At 57.0% G+C, this 25506-nt stretch overlaps 1 protein-coding gene across 19 annotated transcripts in view; it reads right to left on the reverse strand.

The window, feature by feature from the left end:
- The window catches only part of EPB41L1 (erythrocyte membrane protein band 4.1 like 1), an 80301-nt gene that overhangs the window by 37712 nt on the left and 17083 nt on the right, over window positions 1-25506 (reverse strand). For 16 of the 19 annotated variants that reach the window (XM_083801335.1, XM_083801332.1, XM_083801333.1 and 13 more), the window contains one exon: window positions 751-943. In XM_083801335.1, coding sequence (XP_083657461.1) covers window positions 751-918 — 168 coding nt within the window. In that variant the 5' untranslated portion in view covers window positions 919-943. Of the gene's footprint in view, window positions 1-750; window positions 944-7805; window positions 9654-16147; window positions 16376-20235; window positions 24649-25506 lie in introns of those variants that run through there. The other 3 variants (XM_083801338.1, XM_083801337.1, XM_083801336.1) reach the window with 3 other exon arrangements.

The raw sequence follows: 25506 nt of genomic DNA on the forward strand, positions 1-25506 counted from the left end.
CCTCCTGCAGCAGGCAGGGCTGAGGCAGCTCCGTGGCTGCTGGAAGCACTGGCAGCAGCATGGAGCTGGGGCTCCCCTGCCTGGTGGCAGCTCTTAGGGAACTGCAATTGCTCCCAGCCCTGCTGGGGCAGCTCAGCTGCTGGGACACTTGGCCACCTGCTTCCTTCTCCTGACCCAGAACTGCATGAAGCACCAGTGCCATTTCTAGCCACTATCAGCACTTTGGACCTTTTTTTTTTTTTCCTGTGCACAGGCACTACTGCTCTGCACAGGCTGGTGCAGGCAGCTGTGAGGCAGCCAGCAGAGCCCATGCACTGCACCAGGCGTGTAGGGCTCCCACACATACATGCCCAGGCTGCCTTGCTCAGGAAGGGAACCGCAGCGCAGAGCTTGGGAAAAGTGGCTGTGCCAACCCCACGCCCAGTAGGCAGGGCCTCTGCCCTGTGCCAGGGGGCACACCTGACCCCCAGAGAAGTCAAGAGGCTGCAAAGCCACAGCACAGCAAACGGCCCTGCAGAAAGCAGTGCTTACACATGTAGGGTCTGTCACAGAGCAGCTGGGGCCACCTACTCTCTGCGGCAGCAGGCTTGGGGGCTGGACGAGCTGAGTGCCAGGCCCTGCCCTGCTCCAAAGTATGGGTCTGATGCCAGGAGCTGCTGGCAATGGCTGAAGGCCTGATGGGCGTCCAGACCCACAGTCTTTCCCTTGCCGTCCCACCTGGGCCACAGCTCCTGTCCCTTGCCTACTCACCGGCTCCATGTTTCGGGTGTCGGGCTGCGCCCCAGGCTTCTCGTTGGCCTCAGCTTCCCGGCTGGCAGCCACGGCAGTGGGGCCGTGGGTGGCTGCCTCCAGCTGCTGCTGCGGGGCCTCCTCCTGCGCGTTCTTCACCTCCGAATCAGGACCTGTCTCTGTTGTCATGGCTGCTCGTCACCCTGCCCTGGCACTAAGACAGAGAGACAGAAAGCGTCACACCAGCAGCCCAGCCCCACACCAGCAGCCCTGCTCCCTGCTCCCATGTGGACCCAAAGTCCCTAGCATCGAGCTGCCCCAGCGCAGACTGCTATGTGCATTCTGCCCTGCCAGCCACGGATGAGAAAGAGCTCAGCCTCCAACCCTGCGGCAGCCTGAGGCTGGGGCATGGAGAGGGATGGCAGCACCTCAACCCAATGGCAGCTGCAGCCGGCTGGGGAGCTGGGTGCAGCAGGGCAGGCAGGGTGCATGGGGGCAGGCAGAACGCCAGGCTCCCTCCCCAGCACTGTACTCACAGAGCTGGGGCTGTATCCCTGCTCTAGGGCCTTTGGTAACTGCAGCAGAATGTATGTATATATATCTCCTACATAAATATGTATAAATATTTATACACGGAATATATATATATAAAACCAATGAAAGATTTTATTCTGGGAAGAAAAAATCAGGCTTTGAGTCAGGTTAAAATGCTGCATTAACACAGGAATTTGCAATCACGGTCAACTCTACATACTGCATCCGGGATGGCTGTTTTCTCCCCTCTGTATTCCCACTAGCCCAGCACGCTGGGTTCCCACAGCCAGCAAGGCTGAACCCTGCACGGTAGGCGGGACAAAAACTGCCTCCAGCTCCAGCTGTCCATCCTGTGCAAGATGCAAAAACAAAACTAGGGCCAGGAACACAGGGGGAAGGCAACTTCAGTGCTTACTGTCCCTCACTGGGGTGCTGAGTAACATATTTTTGAAATGGTGCCCTTTACGTTGCCCTTTATGCACATTATGCTTGCAGCACACTATCTCCTTCCCCCAGAAAAGCTGTACTAAATGCAGGAAAGCGGAAACTAAGAGAGTATACCTGCTGGCATGGGCACCTCCAGCCAGGCCTCGCTGTTCAGAGTATGAAGTGGAGACACCGAGGCACAGAGCCCCACTTTTGGCTTCTGCCAATGCCCCTGACAAGCCCTCACCAGGGCAGCACAAGGCACAGTAGCAGTAGATGAGGCAGCCCCTATGCTCACCTCCTGCACAGGCAGTCTGAGCACGTGGCTTGAGGCTGCAGGGCGGGTGCGGGCAGCCATGGGGCTGGCGGGAGCTCCTGGGGATGGCTCCAGCTCCCACAGGACGTCGAGCACCATTTGTACCGATCACCCTTCTGCCACTTGGGCTGCTCATACCCTAGCAGTACTTGCCTGTGCTAACGCAGGGATGAGCTCGCAACATGGCTCCAAGCCTGCCCAGGGGCTAGGGAATTTGCTTGGTGACACTGCATCCCACCGCTGTCACCTCTGACTACCCAAATGTTCTGGCAGATATGAGAGCAAGAGCCAAGGTCAGGACCACCAGCTATGACAGCAGGAAAAAGATTGCTGCATCTGCCTGGGACGGAGTTCCCTTTCCCCACGGCAGCCCATAGGCAGGACAGCACTGACACAGCACCAGCGTTTTGCCCCGTGCGGGCACAGCATCGGGGCTGCCTCCAGCCCCCACCGCCAGCAGGCCGGGGGTGGGCAAGTGCTGGGCAGGGGCCGTGGCCAGGGCAGCTGGCCGGGACCCACCCAAGGCACGTTCCGCACCGTGCGGTAACGGGCCCGGCACCGAGAGCTGGGGCAGGGGAAGGAGAAGGGGGGGCTCTCCTTACGAAAGCGTCTGTCCTCCCGAGCCTCCGCTACGCGTGCTGAGGCCCTGCTCCCCAGGGCGCAGCTGCACATCACTTGCTGATGGGAAGTGGAGGATAATTGTTCTCTCTCTTTGCTTCCTTGTGGCCTTTACTGGTTTTTATTCTTTTCCTTTTAACCGTGCCTATCTCAACCCTTGAGCCTTTTTTTTTTCCCATCATATTTTCTCCCCCCTGTTCTTTTGAGGAGGGGGAACGAGAGCACGGCATGGTGGAGTTCAGCTAGCCCTCAGCGAGAAACCCCCACAGCGTCTCACATTGCATCTTTCAGGTGTCCTCAGCAGAGAGGGGAGCTGTGAAACTTCATCCCGAAGTACTGCTACACCTGGCTTCCCTGGGCGGTAGGGGAGAGGCAAAAAAGGATAAGCATGCTTGCCCAGCCAGCAGCTGTGGCAGCCCAGCCCCAGTCCCGGCGGCGTGTGGCACAGCTGGCAATGCCTGAGGTCACCGCAGAAAGACTCAGTTGACACCAAAAGAGCTAGAATTTCTCCCTTGCCCCTGTCCCAAGAGGCATGGAGTGGCCAGCCCCACGTGTACACGGCCAGGGACAGGCAGGACGACCTGCCTCTGCCTCCTGAGAAACACCCGCTCGCCTGACAACCCCGAGCACTCAGCTAAGGGCATGAGAATATTCTGAAGGTCACCACTGGTTTATTTTTTCCATGGAGGAAATGGGATGGAGGGCTGCTGCTTTTCAACTTCAGATAAAAGTTACATGCTCCCACTTCAAATGGGTGCGTGAAACACTTCAGAACACTTCTTGATGTGTGATTTTTTAAATTAACGTGGAATCTCTAAATAGCAATAGTCACTTTGGGCCAAAACCACCCTAAATTTTTCACTTAAAGTTTCTAAACTTTCTTACAAATGAAGTATGTGTGTCCCCACTCCAACGTGTCGATCCCCACGGAAACACCTCAGCTATGACTGGATTGGTTTCACCCAAAGGTGGCAGGCTGGGGCTTCATCGCCACTCTCATCGCACACCTGCATGAGTGCATGCGGTGCCCACCTGGAGAATGAGCACCAGGGGCCCCGCACTTTGGGCTGTAAGGTACGGGGACCTGCTGCAGCAGGTGAGAGCACGATGCAGAAGCTTCAGGGTGGCTGAGCCAACGGGTAATGTTGCCAGAAGAAGCACCGAGCCCTAAGGAAGGGGCCTGACGTGGCCCCAAAGACCTTTCATCTCCTCACTCACATCCTACCCTGCCTTCTCCTGCCCTCTGCCACCCCACCTTGGTCCCTTCTCACCAGTCCCAGCACAGCTCACCCCCACCGGCCGTTCCCCCTCCTGGATTCAGGTGCCACCCGGCTCCTTGGCAGCACCAGCACCTGCATCCCTGGGCCACAGCAGGAAGCTAAGGCTTAGCATGGGTGCAGAGCAATCCAAGCACCAACACCCAGCAGGGGCATGGCAAGGGCCCATCCAGCCCATCCCCGTGAGCGCCCAGGAGGCCACGTGGCGCCCCTCGGTGCTCTCAGGTCAGGGCTCAGAACCAGCTGCACACTGCAAAAGCTGTGGGCTCACTGCATCAGCTGCAGCTCAGCGCTGCTAGGGAGTAAAAGGCTGAGCTGTCACTTGGAAGGGCATCACGGCTGGCAAGTTCATAACTAACGAGCTTTCTGGAGCTTTTCTTGGGCAGCCCCAGCAGCAGCCAGGGCCCAAGTTGAGACCCCATCTCCTCTGCAGCCCAGGCTGTGCCCTGTTTCACCAGCCCAGCTGAACACATCCCCAGGGTCACCCCAAGGCAAAAGGGGCACGGGGAAGGCAGAAGCAGGCGCCAGGGGACCAGGGATGCTCAAGGCTGGCTGGGCACTGGGGTCAGCCTCAGCCCTGCTCCTTCCTGTCCCCGTGCAGGATGCTGCCACCCTCCAGCACCGCCAGCGCTCCATCAAACAGCATGGCCCATGGCTGCTGGAGGGCCAGCCACAGGAGAAGGCTCCCGAGGAAGGCAGGAACACCAGTGCACTGACCGTCCCCACAGTGCTCGGGGACACAGACTGGCTTCCCACCACAGCATCATGTCTCCCAGCCATCCTCCATACAGACAAACATGGCCCACACTCCCAGCTCATTGTTAACAAGCAGTTCCAGCCCCTTCTTCCCCCCGGGGAGCCTGGTCAGCTCATTTTCCCCAAGGATTTTGCTGCATCACTCAAGAGCTCCAAAACCTGAGGATGTTTATTACCAGAGCATCTATGTGACTTAAGCAGGAATTATCTGAGCTTCAAAGATGGAAAACACACTTCCAGACAGCAAGAAGCTGGTTGTGCAGTGCTTGCCGTCTCACACTGCTTTTCGGACACAAAACTCTGCTCCTGCCACCTCCCCTTGCAGAAAAAAAGTTCAGCACCTCTGCACAGGAAACCCCTGATGTGGAGAGCCATGGGTGCAATAGGAAAAGGACATAAACCATCCTTTTGGCAGCTTGCTATGACCTAACATGCATTTGGCACCACAAACTGACAGGAGGGGTTTGGATCACAAGTGCAGCTAAGCTGTTTGAGACCAGTGAAAATGCTGTCCCAAACAGTTCATTTTTTTTTTTTTTCCTAAACATTGCCTACAGCAGGAGCAGGACAGGACCCAAACCTCCAGGGTAAGCAGCCTGCCCATGCTGTCCTGTCGCTGTCCCTGGCTCCTGGCGTCACTCTTCATGCATCACCGTGGAGCAAAACCGTGCCCAGCACAGCCCCTCTGGTGTGTGAGCTGAGCCGCCTGTGCCAGAGGCTGCCACCCTGCACCTCCTCAGCACTCCTGTCCCACCACCTGGCAGCCTCACCATTTCCATTTCAAAGCCAATCTGCACAGGCGAGATTAACTCACTATTCCCTTCCGGTTCTGCTGACAAAACCACAGCACCCCTGGAGCCAGCTGCAGGCAGGTTCTGACTTCACGAGGCCGCTGCTGCACTGCTGAGACCGAGGCCAGAGCATCACCAAGGCCGGTGGCGTGCCATGGCGCAGGCTGGCACTCAGTAGTGACTTTGCCAGTGGCTTCCACCACGCTCTGCTGATGCTGAGCACTGCTGGGACTGCAGATCCCACTCCAGCGCAGGGACGTGTTGCCCCAGAGCACCAGTCCCTGCCCTCTGCCTACACCCCCAACCCAGCACCTCGCCCCTGCCCTTCTCACACAGCCCAGCTGCCGTTTACTCCCAGCACCCCCCTTCTGCCCCGTCCCAGCCCATCGCAGGCTCTGCCCACCCACGCCTTGCTCCAGACACCCCTGCTGCCCCCCTGCTCCCCAGCTCTTGTGCCAAGGCCAGCAGCAGTCAAGGCAGGATGGGCAGGAGGGGGTGGGCGCCATCCTCCCAGCCCCTTCCTCTGCCCACCCTCCCAACCCCGTGGCTGGCAGCAGGGACAGGGCGCTTGCTGGAGGACTCCTCCGCACCTGCAGGCCACAGGACTGCATGCCACACGCAGCTGGTTTCCCCAAACCTGATTTTTGGAAACAGCCATCGAACTAATGCTGAAACTTGATACAAAATCAGCTGGAGGATATTCACAGCATGGCGAACTTGAGGTCACACAGCTGGAGCTGGTCAGAGCTCCGAGCTGCAGAGACAGGCACACCAGAATGGCAAAAAAGCCTTAATGGGATCACAGGTGGACCTGCCTGCAGTGCTTACGATCTCCCATAAACTCCTCCCTCTTCTCTTTTTCTCGGTGTTTCCCTCCTCACCCCCCTTCAAGCTGGTGTGTGGATTCATGGATTTCCCAGAAGCTCTGCCCCCACACTTCCCCAGCACATCACAGCTTGAGCCTCCGCAGCGCTTCCCTCCCAGAGCTTCTTCCCCTTCCCTGCTGCCTCCAAACAAACAGGGTTTTGCCTGAGCCTGCTTTCCGCTTCCACCTTCCCATTCACTCTGTGCTGCTGGGTTAGCTTTACAGGCTGAGCATCCCTCTTTGCTCCCAGGCTTAGCCATCCTCTCCTTTCTCTCCCCTGAGGATGCTGCCTATGCAGAAGCTGGGGATGGAGGTTTCTGTTTCTGAAGCATCACACGTGTATTCCTGCAAAGCCCCCTGTGCAGGATGTAATGCCTGCACACACATCCCAAACCTCAGAGTAACCAGGGTGCCCGGAGCTGGACAACAACCAGGCGGTGCCCTTCTCCCTCACCACTGCATACAGCAGCTGCCAAGGGCCCCACAGGGCTGCTCCGGGCAGCAAAACCTGCTGCCACGCCGCAGGACAGACCCTGGCCCCAGGACAGACCGCGGCCCCAGGGACTGCTGGAGATGGGGTGCTCCCAGCAAAACAGCACCGCTGTGGGGAGCGCCACGGGGGAGGTGGCAGCCTCGCGACTCCACACGTGGGGGCCCAGCTACCTCACCGACCGCTCAGACACAGGCAGCAGCTTTCCAGAGCTGACTCCAGCCCTCAGAGGGGCTGAAGAGCTTGCCAGGCCCCCAGCAGCCGTGCAGGTATACTGGCAGGCCTCAGGTGTGGTAAGGAGCGCAGGCAGTGCCTTCCAGTCATCCTGGAAAAAACAGAGAAGAGCCCAAGGGAACGTGTGCCCAGCCATCCCAGCAGGGAGGCTGGGTATCCTCGAGGGACAGGTAAAAGCAGAAGGAGGACACAGATCCCCAAAGCCCTGGCACTACACAGCACCCAAGTCCAGCACCTGGCACCAAGCTGGCACCCAGCCTGGTCCTGCAGGCAGCTGGGAGGCTCACAAACCCCAGACCGGCCGCACCTGTGCATGGCTAGCCCCCTGCACTGTGGGAGCAGCCCAGAGCACCCTGTTTGCAGGCAGCGAGCCCTCTCACACGCAGCTCTGCCACAGGCCTTGCAACAAGGCCAAAAAATCCTACCAGCTGCCCTGGTGACAGAAGGGGAGGAGGTCAGGAACATGGGGTGCTCCCAGCTCCTGGAGAGCGAACACCACTCCTCCTCCTGCAGGGCTGGATGGGACGGAGACCTGCACGGCCGCACTCTGCTCCCCAGCTGGAAAACTGCCCGCCCCCTCACCCCCTGCCCGGTCTCTAGGAGCCACAGCACACCCAGGCTGCTGCTCTGCTGGGCAGGCGCTGCTGCTGAAAGCCCAGATGCTGCAGCTGCCTGCAGGGAAGCAGCCAGGTCCAGACGGCCCTGGGCAGCCCGCAGTGCCACAGAGCATCCTGCACGGTTGCCTTCTGCATAGCGGGGCAGTTCCTACCTTGGCGCAAGCTCCCGGTCCCCATGCTGCCAGCACAGCTCCTCTCCGCCGGGCTGATGCCGTGCACAAGGCAGCGCTTTCTGCAGAGCAGGCGCTTCCTCAACTCCAACACCCCCGCGCATTGATTGATGCGTACTGCAGCCGCAGCGGAGCTGGGAACTGGGCTGCCTCTTCCTGCCCTGCCAGCCGGGGACCTCCCTGCTCCCCCCTGCAGCGCTCAGGCTCCCCCAGGCTGGGCTCCCACCTCACCAGGAGCTCTGCACCCGCACTGCAGCCCTCGGCACTGCGCAGACCCCATAGGGAAGATTATGCCAGCCCTGTCCGCCTCCCTCCCGGTGCTCAGCCTCTCTCACCTGCAAACATCTGACTCATCCCAGGCCAAGTACCGGAGGACAGGCTGCAAGCATTCCGGCGTCCTTCCCATACACACAGCAGCAGGGAAGGAGCTCCGCCACTCAGCTCCTACGCGGGGTTTTCATCAAGGAGCTGGGCCTGCTGTACAGTTTCATTCTGAGTCAATGCGGCTTTCTGGGCATCACCCAGGTCTCTTTAACAGGTTGTAGGGCACAAAATACCATGCTACCTTTGAAATGTGATATCCAAGTACCCCACTTGCACTAGTTCAGCAGTCAGATCGAAGATGTACTGACAGCAAAAGCTGAACAGAAGCTCTTTCATCAGCCCTGTCCACACCAAAGAGCTGAGCGTGACATCCAGCATCTCTCTGCTTATGGGACATGCGGCTCCTTGTCCCACCCTGCCCCCCCAGGGAGCAAAAACACCACAGAGCACACGCTGGGGCCAGTTACTGCACCACATGTGTACTGCACCCCCATGGTACCCAACAGCACAGAGTGCCTGAGTATCCATTAAAGCACAGCGCTAACAGCACCGCAGCAGAGGATGGATCCTGCTTTCAGTGAGCGGCAGGAAACCCCAAAGCACAAGCGGGCACGCTGGCAGAGCTGCTGTGGGACAGCCCAGGTAGCGCCCAGCACCCCTGACCTGAGCAGCCCGTGGGGGGCAGGCAGCATGGGGGCGGCACTTGCCCCAGCCCTTGTGCCGCACTCACTCTTGCAGGGAAGCAGTGGCTGCGGGGCCACGCTGTAGCAGGCTGGGGGCTCGCAGAGAGCACCCGACTTGCACAGTTCAGAGAGGGGCAGCTTTCAGTGCTAGGCCTCTGGCTGCTCTCATGTAGCAAAGAGTGGTGTAACGAGCAGAGCTGCTCAGCAGGAGGACCAGGGAGGACACGACTGCAGAATCGCAGCCCGTGGACCCAGCACCCCCCAAACAATGCAGCACTCTGCTCCTGCCCTGCCATGAAGCATGGCCACACAGCAGCACCCAGTAGACAGGTTCCACACCAGAGGTGATCACCTCTCAGCCGTGGCTCCTCGAAGCTTGGCCTTCTTGCTCCTATGTCTGGCAGCCGGGGCTGTCCGCGGCTGTCCAGGCAGCTGGGGCAGGCAGGCAGTCTGACAGCAAGGGCTGGGCAATGCTTGCCAGGCACCAACAGCAGCAGCCAAGCAGCCTTGGAAGAGCAGTGCTCAGGGAGCAGCCACCAGTTTGTACAAATGCCGACAAAAACTACAGAGCACTCCAGGCCATCAGGAGCCCGACGAGAAGAACACGGCAGATAAAGTCTGGAGATACGCCAGCAGACCCCGGGCAGCCCTCAGCTCTCAGGGGTAGGCACCCACCCACAGTCTGGCCACCTAGAGTCTGACTGCAGCAAAGGCAGAAGCAGAAAACCCTGCTCAGCCCTGTCTGCCAGCAGCCACCAGAGCAAGCTCCCCAGAGTGCCCACTGCTCACTGCGTGACACTCACAGCTCTCCACCATCAGGACCTCGTGCTCCTTCCCCAGGAGCATTCACCTTAGGGGGAAACAAAAGGGCAGGGACCAGGCTGCAGCCCTGAGGGTAAGCCAGTTGGATGCTGGCAGCATATCAGAGAAACAGGCTTTAACGCGAAGATTTCCCCACCATCACCATCACCAGCATGGGTGGTTGCTTGAAGACTTTTGATGAGAAGAGTGTGCCAAATAGTTCTGGGGGGTTGAACAGACTCGGATGACACTGCCTGTCAGCAGTACATCCTCTGCCAGCACCATCCTGTTTGTACCAAAACCGTAAGGCCAGGTACAAACAGGAGGAGGAGGCAGAAAGGGAGAGATGGAGCAGACAGAGAGAGACCCTGAGACCATAACCATGGCTCAGATTGGACTTGACACATGATGGGAAGGACCTAATTTATCATGTCATGCATACCCCAGCACAACAACAGCTCAGCCAAACTCCCCAGCCCTTAGCAGCGTGGCCCACAGCAGGAAGGAGGCAGCAGCAGCACTGCCACCTAACACCGTGCCACTGCCCCACGCCTGCTCACCCCAGGGCAGCTAGAAGGCCTTTGGCAGGCCTGGCAATAACCATGGGACACCCCCACCACCTGATCAGCCCTTAAGCACATGAAACACCCCTGCACCAGCTCTTCAGGGAAGTCTGTGGAAGACAGGAGAAGAAATGATCTTACCTCGGTCCCTGGCAAGAAGCAATGCACCCAGCCAGAGGCAGGAAGGCACTCAAGCCCCTGGGGTGCCAGGCTAAGAGGGACCCGCAGCACCCACACCTCTGGCCCAGAAACACCAACGGGGATGGGGACAGGGGCCAGGAGCAGGCACCAGCCAGCTGCCCCCCATCGCCCCCGTGGCAGGTATCTGCTTCGGGCTGGACACGTGGACCAGCATTAAGGCACACCGAACTTCACAGAGGAGACGCACGGATCTCAAACGCCTTCACTGGTGGGGAGCGCCCAGGGAAGGGCCAGCTGGCTGCAGCCTGAGGCTCTGCAGAATGTAAAGCCCCCAGCAGCCTGCCTTCAGGGGAACACTTTTCTCTCGCTCCAAAACCCACAGGCAGCTCGGCCCACGGGAATCACAAGGCACCTGAGACCTGACCAGCAGCGAAACCCTGCTGGGCGACTGCCCCCCACGGCATGAGCCTGCACTGCCTCCCGGCTGGGGGGTTCAGGCTGCATCGCGCCAGGCTGCCAGCACTCAGAAGCACCCAGACCTTCATGGGGTCCCCTACCACCCCCAGCCCCCATGCTGGTGTGGCATGGCGTGCCCGCAGTGCCCTGACGAGCTCCTTACAGGCCCACGTGCCTGAGGATGTGTGGGGAGCCAGAGAGAGTAGGGCTGGAGGGAGCCTGGCTGCACCCCAGCCCCTGGCTGTGTGCAGCCCGCAGCCAAGGGGAAGGCAGCGGTGACCACAGCAGTGCTGGAGCTTGGCTTTCGCCAAGCTCAACACCGTGCACCTTGAAGGGGACAAGGAGACACAGCCCTGGTGGCAAGGCATGGGCAGCTCCAGGAGTAGGGAGACGGCGGAACAGAAGGTGGGAGCAGCAGCATCCCTCCTACTGCACGAGCAGCTGGGCCAGCAGACAGATGGACAGAGGTTTTACACCTTTCAGCCTCAAACATCCAAACATCTGCATGAAATCCCAGGTCGGGGAAGGCAGTGGAGATCTGGAGTAGAAACGAGACACCAAAATAGCAATTGAGAACAGGCAGAGTGGGCTGGAGGCCAAGCTGGGCAGTGGGGACAGGACAGGGCTCAGCTACAAGACCCAGCATATGTGGGCCACAGCGGGACAGTGTGGAGCCCCTTCCTAAGGCGGCTGCTTGCTGCCAGAACAGCAAGAGTGACTTTTACAAAAACCTGGTAGAACAGAAAGCTGCCACGCTCTCCGTGGCAACACCTTACGGCACATCAGCACCACTACAGAGCCAGTCCCGACAGTCACTGCACACCAGCTGCCAGAACTATCAGCTCAGTTTTGTCTTGGGCTGTCTTTGTTTTTGGAAAGCCATCTGTTAACCACCCCAAAAAAAATGATTGAGGAGCAACATCATCATCACTGCATTCAGAGGCAAGGGACACTTGTTGCAGGACCAGCACAGAGGCCATCCTCAGTGGTTAGAAGAGGTGAATGGAGCCCTGATACCTTATTCAACTTCTTGCAAGCAACTGCAACAATCCCAAATACAGACAAAGGGATGTTTCCTGGATGACAATCCCCACCAAGCCCCACTTGTCCCTGCAAGGACACTGGGCAGCCCCAGCCTTCCAGGGATGCTTGGAGGCCCTCACTGCACACCCAGTGGCGCTTCAGCTCAGGCACCGCAGGAGGAGATGGGTGCTTGGAAGCCACAGGAAGGCACCCCAGGAGGGGAGGAAGCCACAGTGGTGGCAGAGCACAGCGTGCAATGCCTGGAGTGAGAACAGCTGCCCCCATGGACAAGCTCCCCTGGTTTTAGCTTTTAACTCTACGGAGAGGCAAACGAGCCCTATGGGGAAGCACAGGTCCAGGCAGCATGCCACAGTTCTCTGGCAGGGTCTCAGAGACCTCCGTGCATTTCAGCGCAGAGTTATGGCCAGAAGAAAGACACCAGCAGTGGTACCATCCCTAACTCTGCTGTGGTGTGACTGGGCTTAGTGAAAAGCCAGCTAAAGCCTGGTCTGTCCCATGGAGATCACTCACCTTCACCCCAAAATCCACTGCAGGCCTCCCAGAGTAGAAGCAGTCTGGAGACCAGCCCCAGGGCTGCGATGCTTCCCCTAGAGCAAGCACTGACCTACGCGTGCCAGCTATAAGGTCCTGCAAACACAGTGGCTTGCTGACTCGCCTGCCCTAGCTTTTCACCGCCTCTACCGACCCTGCTGAACCGCAGCACCATTCTCTCTCATCCTTGCAATCACAGCTGACATAGGAGGCAAACATTTGTATTCCCTGCAGCAATTCAAAATGCTGTTCTGTGACTCAGATGCTGAAGGACTGCCAGCTCCCTCTGACCAGTGTGGGATGCATCTCAATTCTTAGAAGGGGTCATGGCTAAATTGGGGTTAGGTTTTAGTTCAACAACACAGTAAGCCCTTGGATCCCAGCAGAGGCAACTTCAGCCAGAGAAGCCTGTCTTGCAGCAGCACGCTGCTGGGGCAAAGAGGCACTGCTCTCAGTTCCCCTCATGCCAGCCTGGTGAAACTGTCTGCCAACCATTATTTTGGAGACATTCACAAACCAGGAGGAAGATATAGTCTCTCCTGCATGGAGCAGTTTTATCTACAAGCCTGATTCAAGGTTTCCTTCAACCTCAAATAAGCCTTTGATTTTGAGTGCTATCCTGCTCACAAAACGTGCTTAAGGGGACAAGGCTCTTCAAGGACAGACCCGACCTGAGGACAGTTCAAAAGTCAGGAGTAGCTAGTGGGGGCTGGCAGGGACAAAGAGCCAGGGATCTTTTCACTCTTGTCCTCTTCTACACTGGTCCCCAAGCTGCCAGTGCTGCAGGGCAGATGTTTCGGGATAAAGAGAAAAGGAGTCTGGAACCAAAATCCCATCGCAACAGCAAGGAAACAAAGGCCCTTCCCTTTGCCTCTCTGACACCCGGCTGTGGACCAGCTCAGGCCACAGGGGTACCCACATACTGCCTGGGGCATGCCCAGGGACACCCATGCCCGCACACCCCCTGCCCGACAGCAGCACCAGAGGTCTGGTGAACAGAGGTCTCTGAGAAACAGCCATGGACAGATCGAGAGCCTGTGGGTAAAAGTTAAGGAGCAGACCAATACAGGACAGTTTGTGGGTGGGGTCTGCTACAGGCCACCTAATCAAGGGGAGCCTGCTGATGAGGCCTTCTTGTTTCAACTACAAGAAGCATCGTACTCACAGGCCTCCATCCCGACGAATCCTGTCATCCTGATGATCCTTTCAACCACCTGGATGTCTGCTGGAAAAGCTACACAGCAGGCTGTAAGCAAGGAGACTCCTGGAGCGTGCTGAGGATAAATTCCTGGTCCAGGTATCAGACACCAACCAGAGGAGAAGCGTTACTGGGCCTGGTGCCTACCAATGCAGATCAACTCATTAAAGAAGTTACGGCTGGGGGCAGCCGCTGCCCATCCGTGGCCCAAGCAGAAGGGCTGCAGGAACAGTGCAGGGGCTACAGGAGCATAATGCCTGGTCCCTGCCCAAAATGGTCTTTTCCTGAAATACCCGACTTGAACTACTTGTCCCTGTTTAAGATCTCCTGTTTAACATCTCACATTAGAAGCACCAAAGGCACCATTGGTACACAGGGGCTTTTGTTAGAAAACTTGCCGTCTTTAAACTGACTCCCCTCTTTTCACGAACCCTGGCTCATGCTTTCTGAATGCCTAAAGACATCGCCGCTGGGGCTGCCCAGTGTCGCACCGCCAGCAGAGAGCAGACACAGCCCGGCTGCGAGGCACTGCCATGATGCGTGTGAGCACCCACTCTGCTCCAGCCCTGCTGAAAGAAACCACGAACCACGTTCCCACTGCTGAGAACAGATCAAAGCAAGGCTAGGACTCTAGGAAATTCCATAGCAAATAATTCCAAATATGCCTAAATGATGAGAGAGGAACTTGCAAAGCAAGGGCTCCCTGCCTATCGCAGCACTTGGCAGGCCACTGGCGAGCCCAGCGCAGGGCACTGACCTCCCGACACGGTCAGAGCAGCCGCAGCAGCACCAGCAGCAAGGCGAAGGGCCGGGCGGGTAGGGCAGCATCAAGCTAGCAAGCAGCGTAGCCACTGGTGAAGACCCACAGCTCAAATGCAGAGTGGACATGCAAAAAGGAGGATCTCTGGCTTATGCCAAGTGGAGAAATATCCTAGTCTTCCCAGGCTGCTGCAGAGAAGGGGCCTCACACTTCCTGGATATGCCCGGGAACAGAAGAAATGACCTTTTTAGCCAGAGAGTTGGCCTCTTTCCAAAACAAAGACGTCTCTTAGGGCTTGGAGATGTTCAAGCCTCACAGGCAATTATCAAAGATAAGAGGCAAATGTTACAAAGCACAGAACAGACAGAAGAAAGGATAACAGAGTGCAGGAAGAAGAAAAGGAAAGTCATCCTGGAGCTGCTGCGGGGTGGGGAGCAGAGCAGCATGCGTGCTTTACTGCAGCTCAGCAGCTGACCTGCGCAGGGGATGCAAGGGAACACTGCAGGGACTCGGGATGTACGAGCAGATCTGGGGCTGCTGAGAAAAACAACTGCTGCTGACAAGAAGGTATCTCCTGTATCTCCTGCCACGGGACCACAGGTGCCCCGCTGCGCTGTGGGCAGCCCCCCAACCCACACCACCCTCTGCAAGCGCTGTCACCAGGCCCCTGCCTGCCTCCACCCAAAGCACTGGACACGCTCACTGTGCCCTGGGTGCATGGGACAGTCCAGCACGTGGGCCCCAGTGCAGCGATCCTTAGTGCCAGCTCCGTGCACAACCAGGTCTCCCAGCAGCCCAAACCGACCCTTTGGCAGCGCTGGCACTTCTGTCTGGCCCTATGCATCGTACAATCCGCCCCGTGCTGAGCCTGTGCTTTGGGGCTGGTGCGAGATGATCAGCGCTGATACCAGCCCTGAAGCTGCAGGGACGAGCATCCCCCAGGCAGCCTTCCCCAGGCAGCCTCCAGCCTTGCAGCCGCTGCTCCCTGACAAAGCGCGCTGTCCCTGCTGGCCTGGGGAACCTCCCGGTGCCTCCCGTGTCTGCCGGGCGCCCTCACTTCCACTTTGTCTCAGATGATGTCTCAGTACCTGGGGTTCTCAAAGACCACGCCTCGCACCAGACCCAAAACAAAGCTCCCCAGGAGATCTGTTGGTTGGATCCAAGGTGCTTGCCGAGGGGAAGCATCCATAGAGCCAACAGCTGCTTCCCCACTTCACTAGACCAAGGCTCAGCTAGGCTGAGCATGGGATGCCTCGGAGGTGACAAGAAAACGGTCCCCAGCCCTCCTCTCACTGACACAGGACAGCCTGGGCACTGGGTGAGCCCCAGGGCAGGGGCCAAGCCCAGGGAGCAGGATGAGAGCAGCAGTTCCCACTGCGTGCAACCAGGAGGCCACTCTGCTCTCCCATCCGCTCCCCACCGAGGCATTTCCCCAGGGGCCAAGGTGCTGCCTCCGGGGGGGGGGGGCGAGCCCAGTCCTGCCCTGGGCTGGCTCTGCCGCAGCACAAGGCAGAGAGCGTTCATACACAAAACAACTGGCTTTCTGGAACAGATTTACCCTCATCCTCTCCCACTTTACACCTTTTATACATCCCATTTGTCCCTCGGCAGCAATTAGCGCTGCCTGTGCTGCTTTCTGTCCCTGCTTTATATTCAGGATGGAAAACAAAACCACATTACTGCAGTGCTGTATCCTCACAGTGACACACCGACCACCAGGAATTCAGGTCCAATTCCCAAAGCCACCCCAGCGCTGGCCTCCAACGCACCCACAGTGACCAGCGCTGCAGTGCTCGCTTGTACACCGGAGTCCCAAAATATACCTGCAGCAGAGATGAATTATGGCTGCTGTGGGAAAAACTGTGACTTGGAAATTTCCATGCTCTAAAGCATTTAACAGATATGTCAAAGTCGGACCAACGAGGTGTCGAAGCAACTCGAAGTCAAAGGGCTGAGCAGGAGCCAGAAACGGTGACCAGGAGCCCAGGCAATGCGTGCTGGAAAGGTATGCGGTGTATATGGCCAGACAGACACCTCCCCATCAAGCTGAGCTGCAGGGAGACAAAATTCAGTTAGTTGCCTCAGAGAGGGAAGACAAGAGTCTCATGGATTTGCACAACCTTCCTTATGTTGCTGCAGGTCTACCACGCTAACAACACACTTCACTAGTCTCCCAAAGAGAGAGGGAGAATCTGCCACAGAGCTGGGGAAAATCTGTCCTTTGGTTTTTCAGAGTGGCCAAACACTGCAAAAAAACCAAACCAAGGACAAATGAAAAATCCCACAATGACTTGCAAAATAAACGCAAAAAAATTACTGTTGTCAGGCTTCAGCTTGCTGCAGGGCTTCTGCACCTTGTCTGCAAAAATCCTTCAAGTGTCCATAAAGAAATCTCAAGCTTGGAAATCACTGAGCTGGACACGCATGCACTGATGACCCATTACTTGAGCCTCTGACCTCGCCACACGCTGAGCTGAGCTACAGCATCGATGATGGGGCCAAGCCTTCTGAGAGGAACACGTCTGTGGTAGTTATGACAATTTAAATCTCATGTTGAGGTTAACTGAGCCCAGAAAGAATTCGGAAAAACCCTGACTTATTTTCTTGAAGCATAAAAACGGTACTTGTTACTCAGCCTCGAGCTGGTTCAGAACAGCTCAAGGGATTTTCAGGGGTGTCCACGTGTGCTCAAAGGTCACCAGCGTGCTGCAGACAAGTATGGGAGACTCCTACCAGGAGAGGCTGCTTCTTGAAGTGGCTGCCTGAAAACAGAGGTGCAGTGCCTCCTTTTTCACCCCATTTGAGCAAGTGGCACACGATAGGATCATCTCCACTCCAAAACCATCCTGGCCACTCTGACCATTCCCAGCACCCCACGACAGGGCAGCAGCTTCCAGCCACCAGCTCCTGCATCCCAGTCTCCACTTTGAATTCTAAAAACACATGCGCTGAACGAGGAGCCTGGCACCGTGGGTTTGGGGATCAGAGGTGTCTCCTGGCACATGCGCCCCCAGAGGAGGGAGATTCAGAATGGTAGGGGATGCATATGACTGATGTGCTGGAAGGCACAGCCAAGCAGGGGGCTGTGCTCTGCGGCCTCAGGACGGTGACAGCCAGACTTCAGCTGCCTGCTCACTGAAGTGCCACGGCAGCAGGAAGCAGGACAGGGGGCTGAAAGGTGAAGCACGCTTTGCAGGCTGAGCACATCTCAGCGCTGGCATAACTCACAGCCCTGCTTGGTAAACACTGAAAAGATGAGGGAAAACAGCTCGCCTCCCTCCTCTCGAGCTGCCCTCCTTCCAGACAATTAATTTCAGCCCTGCATCAGCCCGTGGCTGTCTCGCAGTATGGCTGTGAATCATCAGTACCCGAAACGCTGACTCACAGAGGTGAGGCTCCAGATGCTGCTGACGTGGAAGCCCTCATCCCCACAGCCGCCTGCGTTCGCACCCCACAGGCCTCCTCCAGGCCCTGCGCTGCCTCCCCTGCAAGCCCCCGGGAGGTCACCGCATCCTTTCATCAGCAAGGCAAACACTGCAGCAGAGATGCTTTGAGAGTTCGTTTAATGCCATTCAGCCCAACACACAGAGCTGGTCCACCAGCCTGACAAGCCTTTAATAGTTTCTGCAGTAGAAACTCCTCTCCCTCCACAGCCTGCTTCTCCTCACATCAGAGGTGTTCCCCCAGTGTCTCACCCAAATCTCATCCCTGCAGTCCTGGGCTGTGGCTGTCCCTGTCCCCTGGGCACCAGGGGAGAGCTGCTCCTACCTTTCCACAATGTCAGATCTGCATCTCCCCACCTTCCCCAGGCCACGGAGCACTGCTGTGTCCAAACCAGGCAGCACTGGTTCCTCCTCCTCCTGCCACTGGGGTCTCGGCCATACAGCGAGGGTCTGTTCCAAGTAACCCTGCTGCCCACAGCTGGACAGACCCCATGGTTCAGCCCTCCTCTCTGCCTGGCTCCTGCAGATCTCTGCTGGCCAGGATAACAAAGCTTTGCTACTGCAGCACCAAGAGTTACCTTCCGGTATGTAATCACAGATGCAGCACAGCAGTGCTAGGAGCTTTCTAAGACCCCTCACCCCCATGTTTGTCTCAAGTTCTCTACATCCCCTCCTCATGTCCCACTTTTTCTTCAAGTCAGTCACAGAGACGGATGTTTTAGCAACCAAGTCTCTCCAGGCAATCACAATCTCTTCTGATGTTCTCCCTTTATGGCAAAGCATTTCCCCCTTTCTTTAGCAACCAAGGCATCTTCCAGTTCTCAGTGACCCAACTCCTCTGCCCAGCAAGAACGTCAATGTGCACGCAACAGGCAGGATGGACACGTGCCACTGCAGCCCAAAGCCACCGTGCGCAGCAGTTACCACAAAAGTGGCACGGTGCTGGAGAGCCTGAAGACTCACCCACTCCCCCGTCCCCTGCCACTACTACCCGGGCCTCCACAGAACCACGAGGTTCTTGCAGGCATCTTTCCTCCACCCACCCACAAGCCTTGATGTCCATCCACACTATTGCATAAACATACCTGAGAGCCACAGTCCCTGTAATCCACCCTTTCTCTATCACCTCCAAACCTGCTCCCTCCCACCCCTTTGCCGGAAGGATTTTGGAAATGAGACGTCAGACCAACATAGCATCATGTTCTGCTCAACATGCTGTCTGAGCAGGAGCAGGTCATGCTAGAAACGTACTGAATAGCAAGTGTATTCCCTCTTCACGTCAGACACTTTTTCCACCAGCCTGTGGGCAGACCTTGCGCTGCCCAGACAGAGCTCTGCTGCCTCGTTCTGCTAATTAGAGCGAGCCTGGCCCACCACACAACAGCAAAGTGTCAGCAGGATCTGGCCCTGCGCAGCTCCTATCTTCAGGCAGCTGAGAACAATAAAGCATGATCCTGGCACTAGAGAAGATCACCACTAACTAACCACGAGAGAATGCTCCTAGTGAAACCGCAGAGACACATCAGCTCCTGTCCCTCCAGCAGATGACAGCTCTGTCCCAAAGCCTGGCTGGTAATGGAGGGCAGGAAGGTCTCATCAAGGCAGTCCGGAACAGTCTTCTCCTGAAGAGGGACGGAAGCCTGCCTTCCTTGAGGGTCTCAAATCAATATATGGCTTTACCAGCTACTAGAGACGTGTTTGGCAGGATAGGTGACTGCTTTCCAGCCCTGAGCAGAGCCTGGCAAGCTTGGGCTGTTTAGCTGGTGTGCTCTGCAATCACTGACCAGATCCTGAGTTCCTGGGAGCAACCAGGGCGCTGGGCTGGCGAAAAGGAGTCAAACCCAGGGCTGAAGAAGCTGCTGAGCACTGTGGTGAGAAGCAGATGGTGGATCGTCATCCACAGGGCACACAATGGCCAGGGCTGGAGCTGCTGAGCTACGAGTTGGGTCAAGCAGGAAAAAATACGAGGGTAAAGATGGGAGGAGGAAATGACCCTGAGGTAAAATATTTATACAAGGACAGTGATCGTATGCAACACTTCCACAAGCTCTGGGGTCCACCTCACAAAGATCCCCACAGTACCATCCATGCAGCCCAGACAGGGTGAGGACGGCCCGCTCGCGGCCTCTCTGAGTGAGGCTGGCAAAGCTGCCCTCATGCAGTGAGATCAGACTTCACTGACACATGTTGAATCTGTGTTTGGGCAATTATGTATTTATATTACTTCAGCAGCTGCCAAGAGCCTGGACATCTGCTTACTCATCATGTGTTAGCCCAGCAGCACGGAGACATTTGACCCCAGAGCATGAAGCTGTACTTTTCCAACATGCCTGACAGCCAGAAAAGTGCCTCCCCTGCAACAAGCCACACCAGTCCTCCAGTGGCATTGCCTTCTGGAGATGGGCAGCAATCTCCTGTAACAATAACCCCCAGCTTGGTGTCAATAAAACAGTCCGTACGTCTCTCACCAAGCTATGCTCAGAGAGCCTGCTCAGCCCCTCTGTGGCTCCAAAGTCAACAGCATCATGCCACACAGGACTTCGGTAAAACATGAACCATGAGAAAGTTCAGGCAAAAAATGCAAAGCTGAGATGTCACTGAGTTCATGTGGAAAGGGTAGGGATATCCCACAAGTCAGCCTTGAGTTTATGGCGTGACGGTAACTTGATCACCTCCTGGGCTCAGGAGGGTACTCAGCTGCCACCACTGAGCCGGGAGCATCGGGGGCTGAGCCCAGCACAAGAGCCCAGGACCGGACACCAGCTCCATCCTCTGCTTCAGCAGCACGCGCCCAGCTGGACTCTCAGATCCTGGCAGCCTCTGCCTTGCTCTAAAATAAAAATAAAAAAAAACACGCACACAGTCCTTCTGGCACCTGAAAAGCAGGAAAGAGGACTTTGACCTCTGTCCCATTCCCCACGCTCCAGAAGGGCTCAGCAGCTCCCCTGCCCAGCAGCACCAAGGTGCATCCACCACCCAGCCGGTGGGATTGGGCTGCTCCGTGCCCAACCCTGTCCAGATGCAAAAGCAACACTTTGTCCTCCCTGCTGTCCAGCTCCCACCGCACACATCAGCAAACAGCTGTTTTTCAAGACCTGGGACATTTTAACAGGGTTTCAGCCACCAAGCTCCTACCATTTCAAGTGACACCTCCCAGCTGAAATTCAGGAATAAATCGCTCTGACCCTTCCCAGGGGACAGCCCCAGAAGTCAAGAAACACTTTTCACACTACTTCATTAGCATGCAAATGAAGATCTCTCAACTGGTGGGTCAGATGAGAGCATGATTCAGCCCTGCAAAAACACCATACATTTCTCCAGACTGAAGTGCTGCCGAGATATAAGCAGTGAGGCAAAAGAGCAGGCACTGATTGCAACTTGCAATGCCTCATCCACATCTCACGTCGCAGTTTGCTCTCCTCCCTGCTCTTGCAGGGCCATGTAAGCAAGGCCAGGACAGGGCCGTCCTCCACGCCAGCACCCAGCCCTGCGATGTGGGACAGGGCAAGCACCCAGCTGATACCCTGCCCATTGCTGGACATGTGTCCCTGCAGCTGCTCTGCTGCTGGGTAGCTCTGTACTTCCACGCTCTTCCTGCAGCCCAGGAGGTTTTTGCCTCCAGGAAAATAGAGGCCAAAACACTGAAGGCACCTGCCCTCCCCTGCCCTGGGTACGAGCGTGCCTTGTGCCCGAGCTGGGCTGGTGGTGACAAGCAGCAGTGGCCCCACAGCTGGCCAGTCCTGTGGTGACTGCTGGCACAGGACACTTGCCACTGCCAGCATGGGAGCAGCTGCTGGGCCATGGCACGCCATCTGTCCACTGGAAGGAGCAGAGCAATTTATTCCTGAACTTACTCAACTGGGTAGGTATTACCTGAAAGGGCAGGAGACTGGTGGCTGAAACCCTGTTTAAAATGCCCCAAGTCTTGAAAATTATCCATCGCCAAGCAGTGACGGCCCAGACGCCACAGCATCCTGTACTCTGTGGACCACCAACAGCCTGCTCAGTACTGCCGGGCTGTCTTTGTTTTCCTGTGCACCCACCAAACTCGTTGTCCCCTCCCCACCCCAAGACCGGCCCAGTGCAGCATGCCAGGGCCCTGTTGCGCCAGCCCAGCTTGGCCCAGGCAGTAGCAGCGCAGCCAGAAGCGCTGAGCTGCTGCCACCACAGGGCTGATTCTGTTCCCCAGCTCTCCCATGTCACCTCGACTCCCTCGTGCATCAGGTCCCCTCCCTGCGATGACAGCAGCTCGTTACCAAAAGCAGAAGTGCCCACCTGTCACCAGCCTGCTGGAAAACAACGCCAGCTGCGAGGCAGAGGCACGGCCACCCTCCTGCAGCCACCGCTCCAAGGGTACCCTCCCCGCAGCGCCGGCCGCCCCCCCCGCAGCACCCCCAGGCTGGTTCTCAGGGCCAGGGCAGCTTCCAGCACCGGTGGCTCTCCGGCACCGGTCCCCGTGCACACGGAGGGCCCCACTGCTGTGCCACCTTCCTGCCAGCACAGCTGCAGCAGCGTGGAGGCTTCGGAGAGGCCCCGGGACAACCCCAGCCTCCAGCACCTCCCGCGACACCCACAGGCCGGTTCAGCCTTCAGCACGGGCACTGCTTCTGGGAGCTCACATCAGAGAGCGGCTACGAGGCGGCACCCCCTGCCCAGTGCTCCGCTCCTGCCTCCGGGATGGGCGACGCGCTGGCCACCTGCATGGTGCACAGAGTAAAGCTGGGTCCTTTACGGGGACCCTAAAGCTTGCCTCACGCCTGGCCCCCACAGCTCAGGCACCCAGCAGCACGGGGCAGCGCAAAGCACAGACAGAGGTTGGCAGAGCAGAGCCCTGCACACAGCAGAGCCAGCAGCAGACCAGGCAGCCACACACCACAAGCCGTACCGCTGTCAGCAAACCTTGCAAATAGTCCCCCTGCACTGGCTGCCTGAAATCTGCCCTCCGCTCCAGGAACGAGCGTAGGGGGCACGAGGTTCATTAAGGCTTCTTGCAAAACACAGCATTGCACAGCTTGCCTCCTCCACTAAGTCAAGCAGCTCTGTAAAGCCAGAAATGTGCCTCCACCAGGCAAGCACATACCTTTTAAAAGGGACATCTGCACTGTCAGCAGAGTATAGAGACGCTAGAAGCAGGGAGACAGGAGCCTTATGATACCATGATATGATAAGACCCTGGGCACTCAACAAGTTTCAGCAAAGGTCCTGGACGTGGACAGGGACCTCACAAGTGTTACGGAAAAGAGCAAGGGAGAAAGCAGTTCGCTTAACATTCAACACGCAACATCCTTTGATGCGTGTCACATGGGCAGCACCCCTGTGTCATGCACCCTCTGGATACCCTGCACTATAGGGTTTAAGCCACCACCCACAGCAACCTCCCTTCCCTCCAGCCTACAGCAGCTACAAACACAGCTCTTTCTCATACCAGAGGATCTCATTTGATCCAAAGCATTTTGCTGTTTCTAAGAAAGGATTCTCCAAGTGCCTTACAAACACCTGGGACTCGGAATGGACTGTTAAGAAAACAGACCCAAGGCAATAACTTACCCAGACAGGCTTGCGATTGCCCTGAGGGACAGCCTGGAGTACTGACACCTGAGCAGTGCCGCCACTGATGCCTTCACAGGTCATCCAAACCCTTCTGGAAGCACCTGGATGTTCTTCTGCCCACCCCTGTCTCGACACAGCCACCACGTAACGAAGACTAAAGGCCCCCATGCTTCACCTACATAACCTGTCACTGTCTGGAGGGAAGACGTGCTCACACACCTTGCCCAGCATCTCCCAGCCCCCTGCCCTGACCAAGGGGCTGCACCTGAGCTGCTGGTGCTGGGGCCTTGCAGGAGGCCTCGTGGCTCCTGGCTCTTCTCCCTGTTTTGGTGCAAGCCAGCAGAACCAGGCACAGAAGCAGCCCTGAAATGGAAGCCCCAAACAAAAGAGCCACCAGAGCTTCAAGACAACTTCCATCCCCGTGGTGAGGGTCTCAGCAATCTTGGGCAGAGAAACCCCAACTCCTTTGTCAGTGATGCCCAAACGCTCTGGGGTGCCCTGTCTCCCTGCACAGAGCAGGGCAGCCAGCAGCACCTCCCGCTGAGCTGCTGGAGAGGGGCGCGGGTGAAGCTGGACTCACCCAGCAGCAGCGCAGGGAACAGCACCTGGAAAGCTCCATCTCTGTTACTTGCTCAGCGACAGGCATCGGCAGGAACCTCCGCAAACCACGCCCCTGCCAGTTCCAGAAGCTTTGTGAGACCACAAAGTTCTGTATCTCCTTCATATGGCATCTGCTTGAAGCACTGGGACATGGCTGAGCTGGGGACATGCCCTGCTGCCGCCTCTCCCCACGCCTGGCCTCCCGCCGCATGGCCCCCAGCTTCACTTTGTACCCAAGGCCTAGAGGAAAGGGAGCAATGCTTTTAGACAAGGCAGACCTTCCACTCCGAGTCCAGTTGCTGCTTCTGGAAGCTGACAAATGATGAATACAAAAAGGAAAAGAACAAATCTAAACCGCTCCGCTCCATCTCAAGCAGCCAGCCCAGACAGCTCGGGAAGCAGCACTTCCATAGCACCACACAACCTGCTTTCCCAAGGACAGCAATGCTTCAGGGCTCCCCCTGTGCTCTGGCCAGCATAACCCTTTCCAGCTTGGCTCTCCTCCCCCAAGGCCCTGAGCTCCAAGTGCTGAGGACACAGCCACGCTCAGCAAAGCCTTACAAATCCAGAAGCACCTGCCCAAACAACCTGCTCCCTGCACACCGGCAATCAGCCACGCCAGCAGAGCAGGATTCCCAACCTGCCACACTGCCTCCATCCTCCACCACGCCATGCTCACATTTGCTGCTCTACAGATCACTGGTTGTAACCAGCAACGAGCCCGGGACAGCACTTCTCCACCTCCGTAACATGCCAACCCATGGGACAGAGCCTTTGGGGGCATAAGAAGGGAGTGCTCTGCACCAAGGGCAAATCACAACCCTCAGCGTTGCTGCTGCTTCCCAACTGATACAGACCAACATGTTGGAGGAATTCTTCCAAACATCGCAAAATTTCTTTGTAAGGAAGAAAGTGATACAAGTCCACAGGAAGGAAAGAAGCAAATCAGTAAGTGAAACCAATCAGGAGCTGCAGCTCAGTGAAGGAACTGTTCTTGCAAACATCTTTTTGGACAGTGCCTGCAAGGTATGCTGTTTTTCGGCTCATTTCTGAGTGAGGACAGATTAGCAGCTGGCTAGCACAAGGAGCTCCTCTGCTGATGCCCACACCACGCTCCCTCGTGCACCTGGAAGCTGCTACGCACAGCAGACTGCTCCTGCTAGAGGCTGAGCTGCCGACACCTCCCCAGGCACTGGTTTAAACTTGTCCCAAGACTGCAAACAACGCCACCAATTCATCTCGTTTGCTTTGTATTATTTGCAAATACAAAGATCAAAATTCATTTTTTTCCTCTCTTCAGCAGAAAGTCAAAGTCCCCGTGCCCAGGCAGGTTTCAAACACAGCAGTCGCTGCCTGCAACCCAGGGCCAGGCAGCCAGCCGGCGGGTGCCCCTCTGCTGCCCAAGGCAGTGCGCACCTTGCCCGGTGCCCCTGCAGAGCCCAGGAAAGAACCCAGCCCAGGTATGGCACCAAGTCTGCTGCTTAATTTTAACCCTTTTCATTCTTGGCACCTCTCTTCCACTTTCCACACACAATCAGATTTCCAAGAAGGAATAACCCTGTTGAGCAAGATTACAGCAAATGCTCCCC

This window comes from Anser anser (assembly GCF_964211835.1).
Source record: "Anser anser genome assembly, chromosome: 16".
NCBI classification, from domain to species: domain Eukaryota; kingdom Metazoa; phylum Chordata; class Aves; order Anseriformes; family Anatidae; genus Anser; species Anser anser.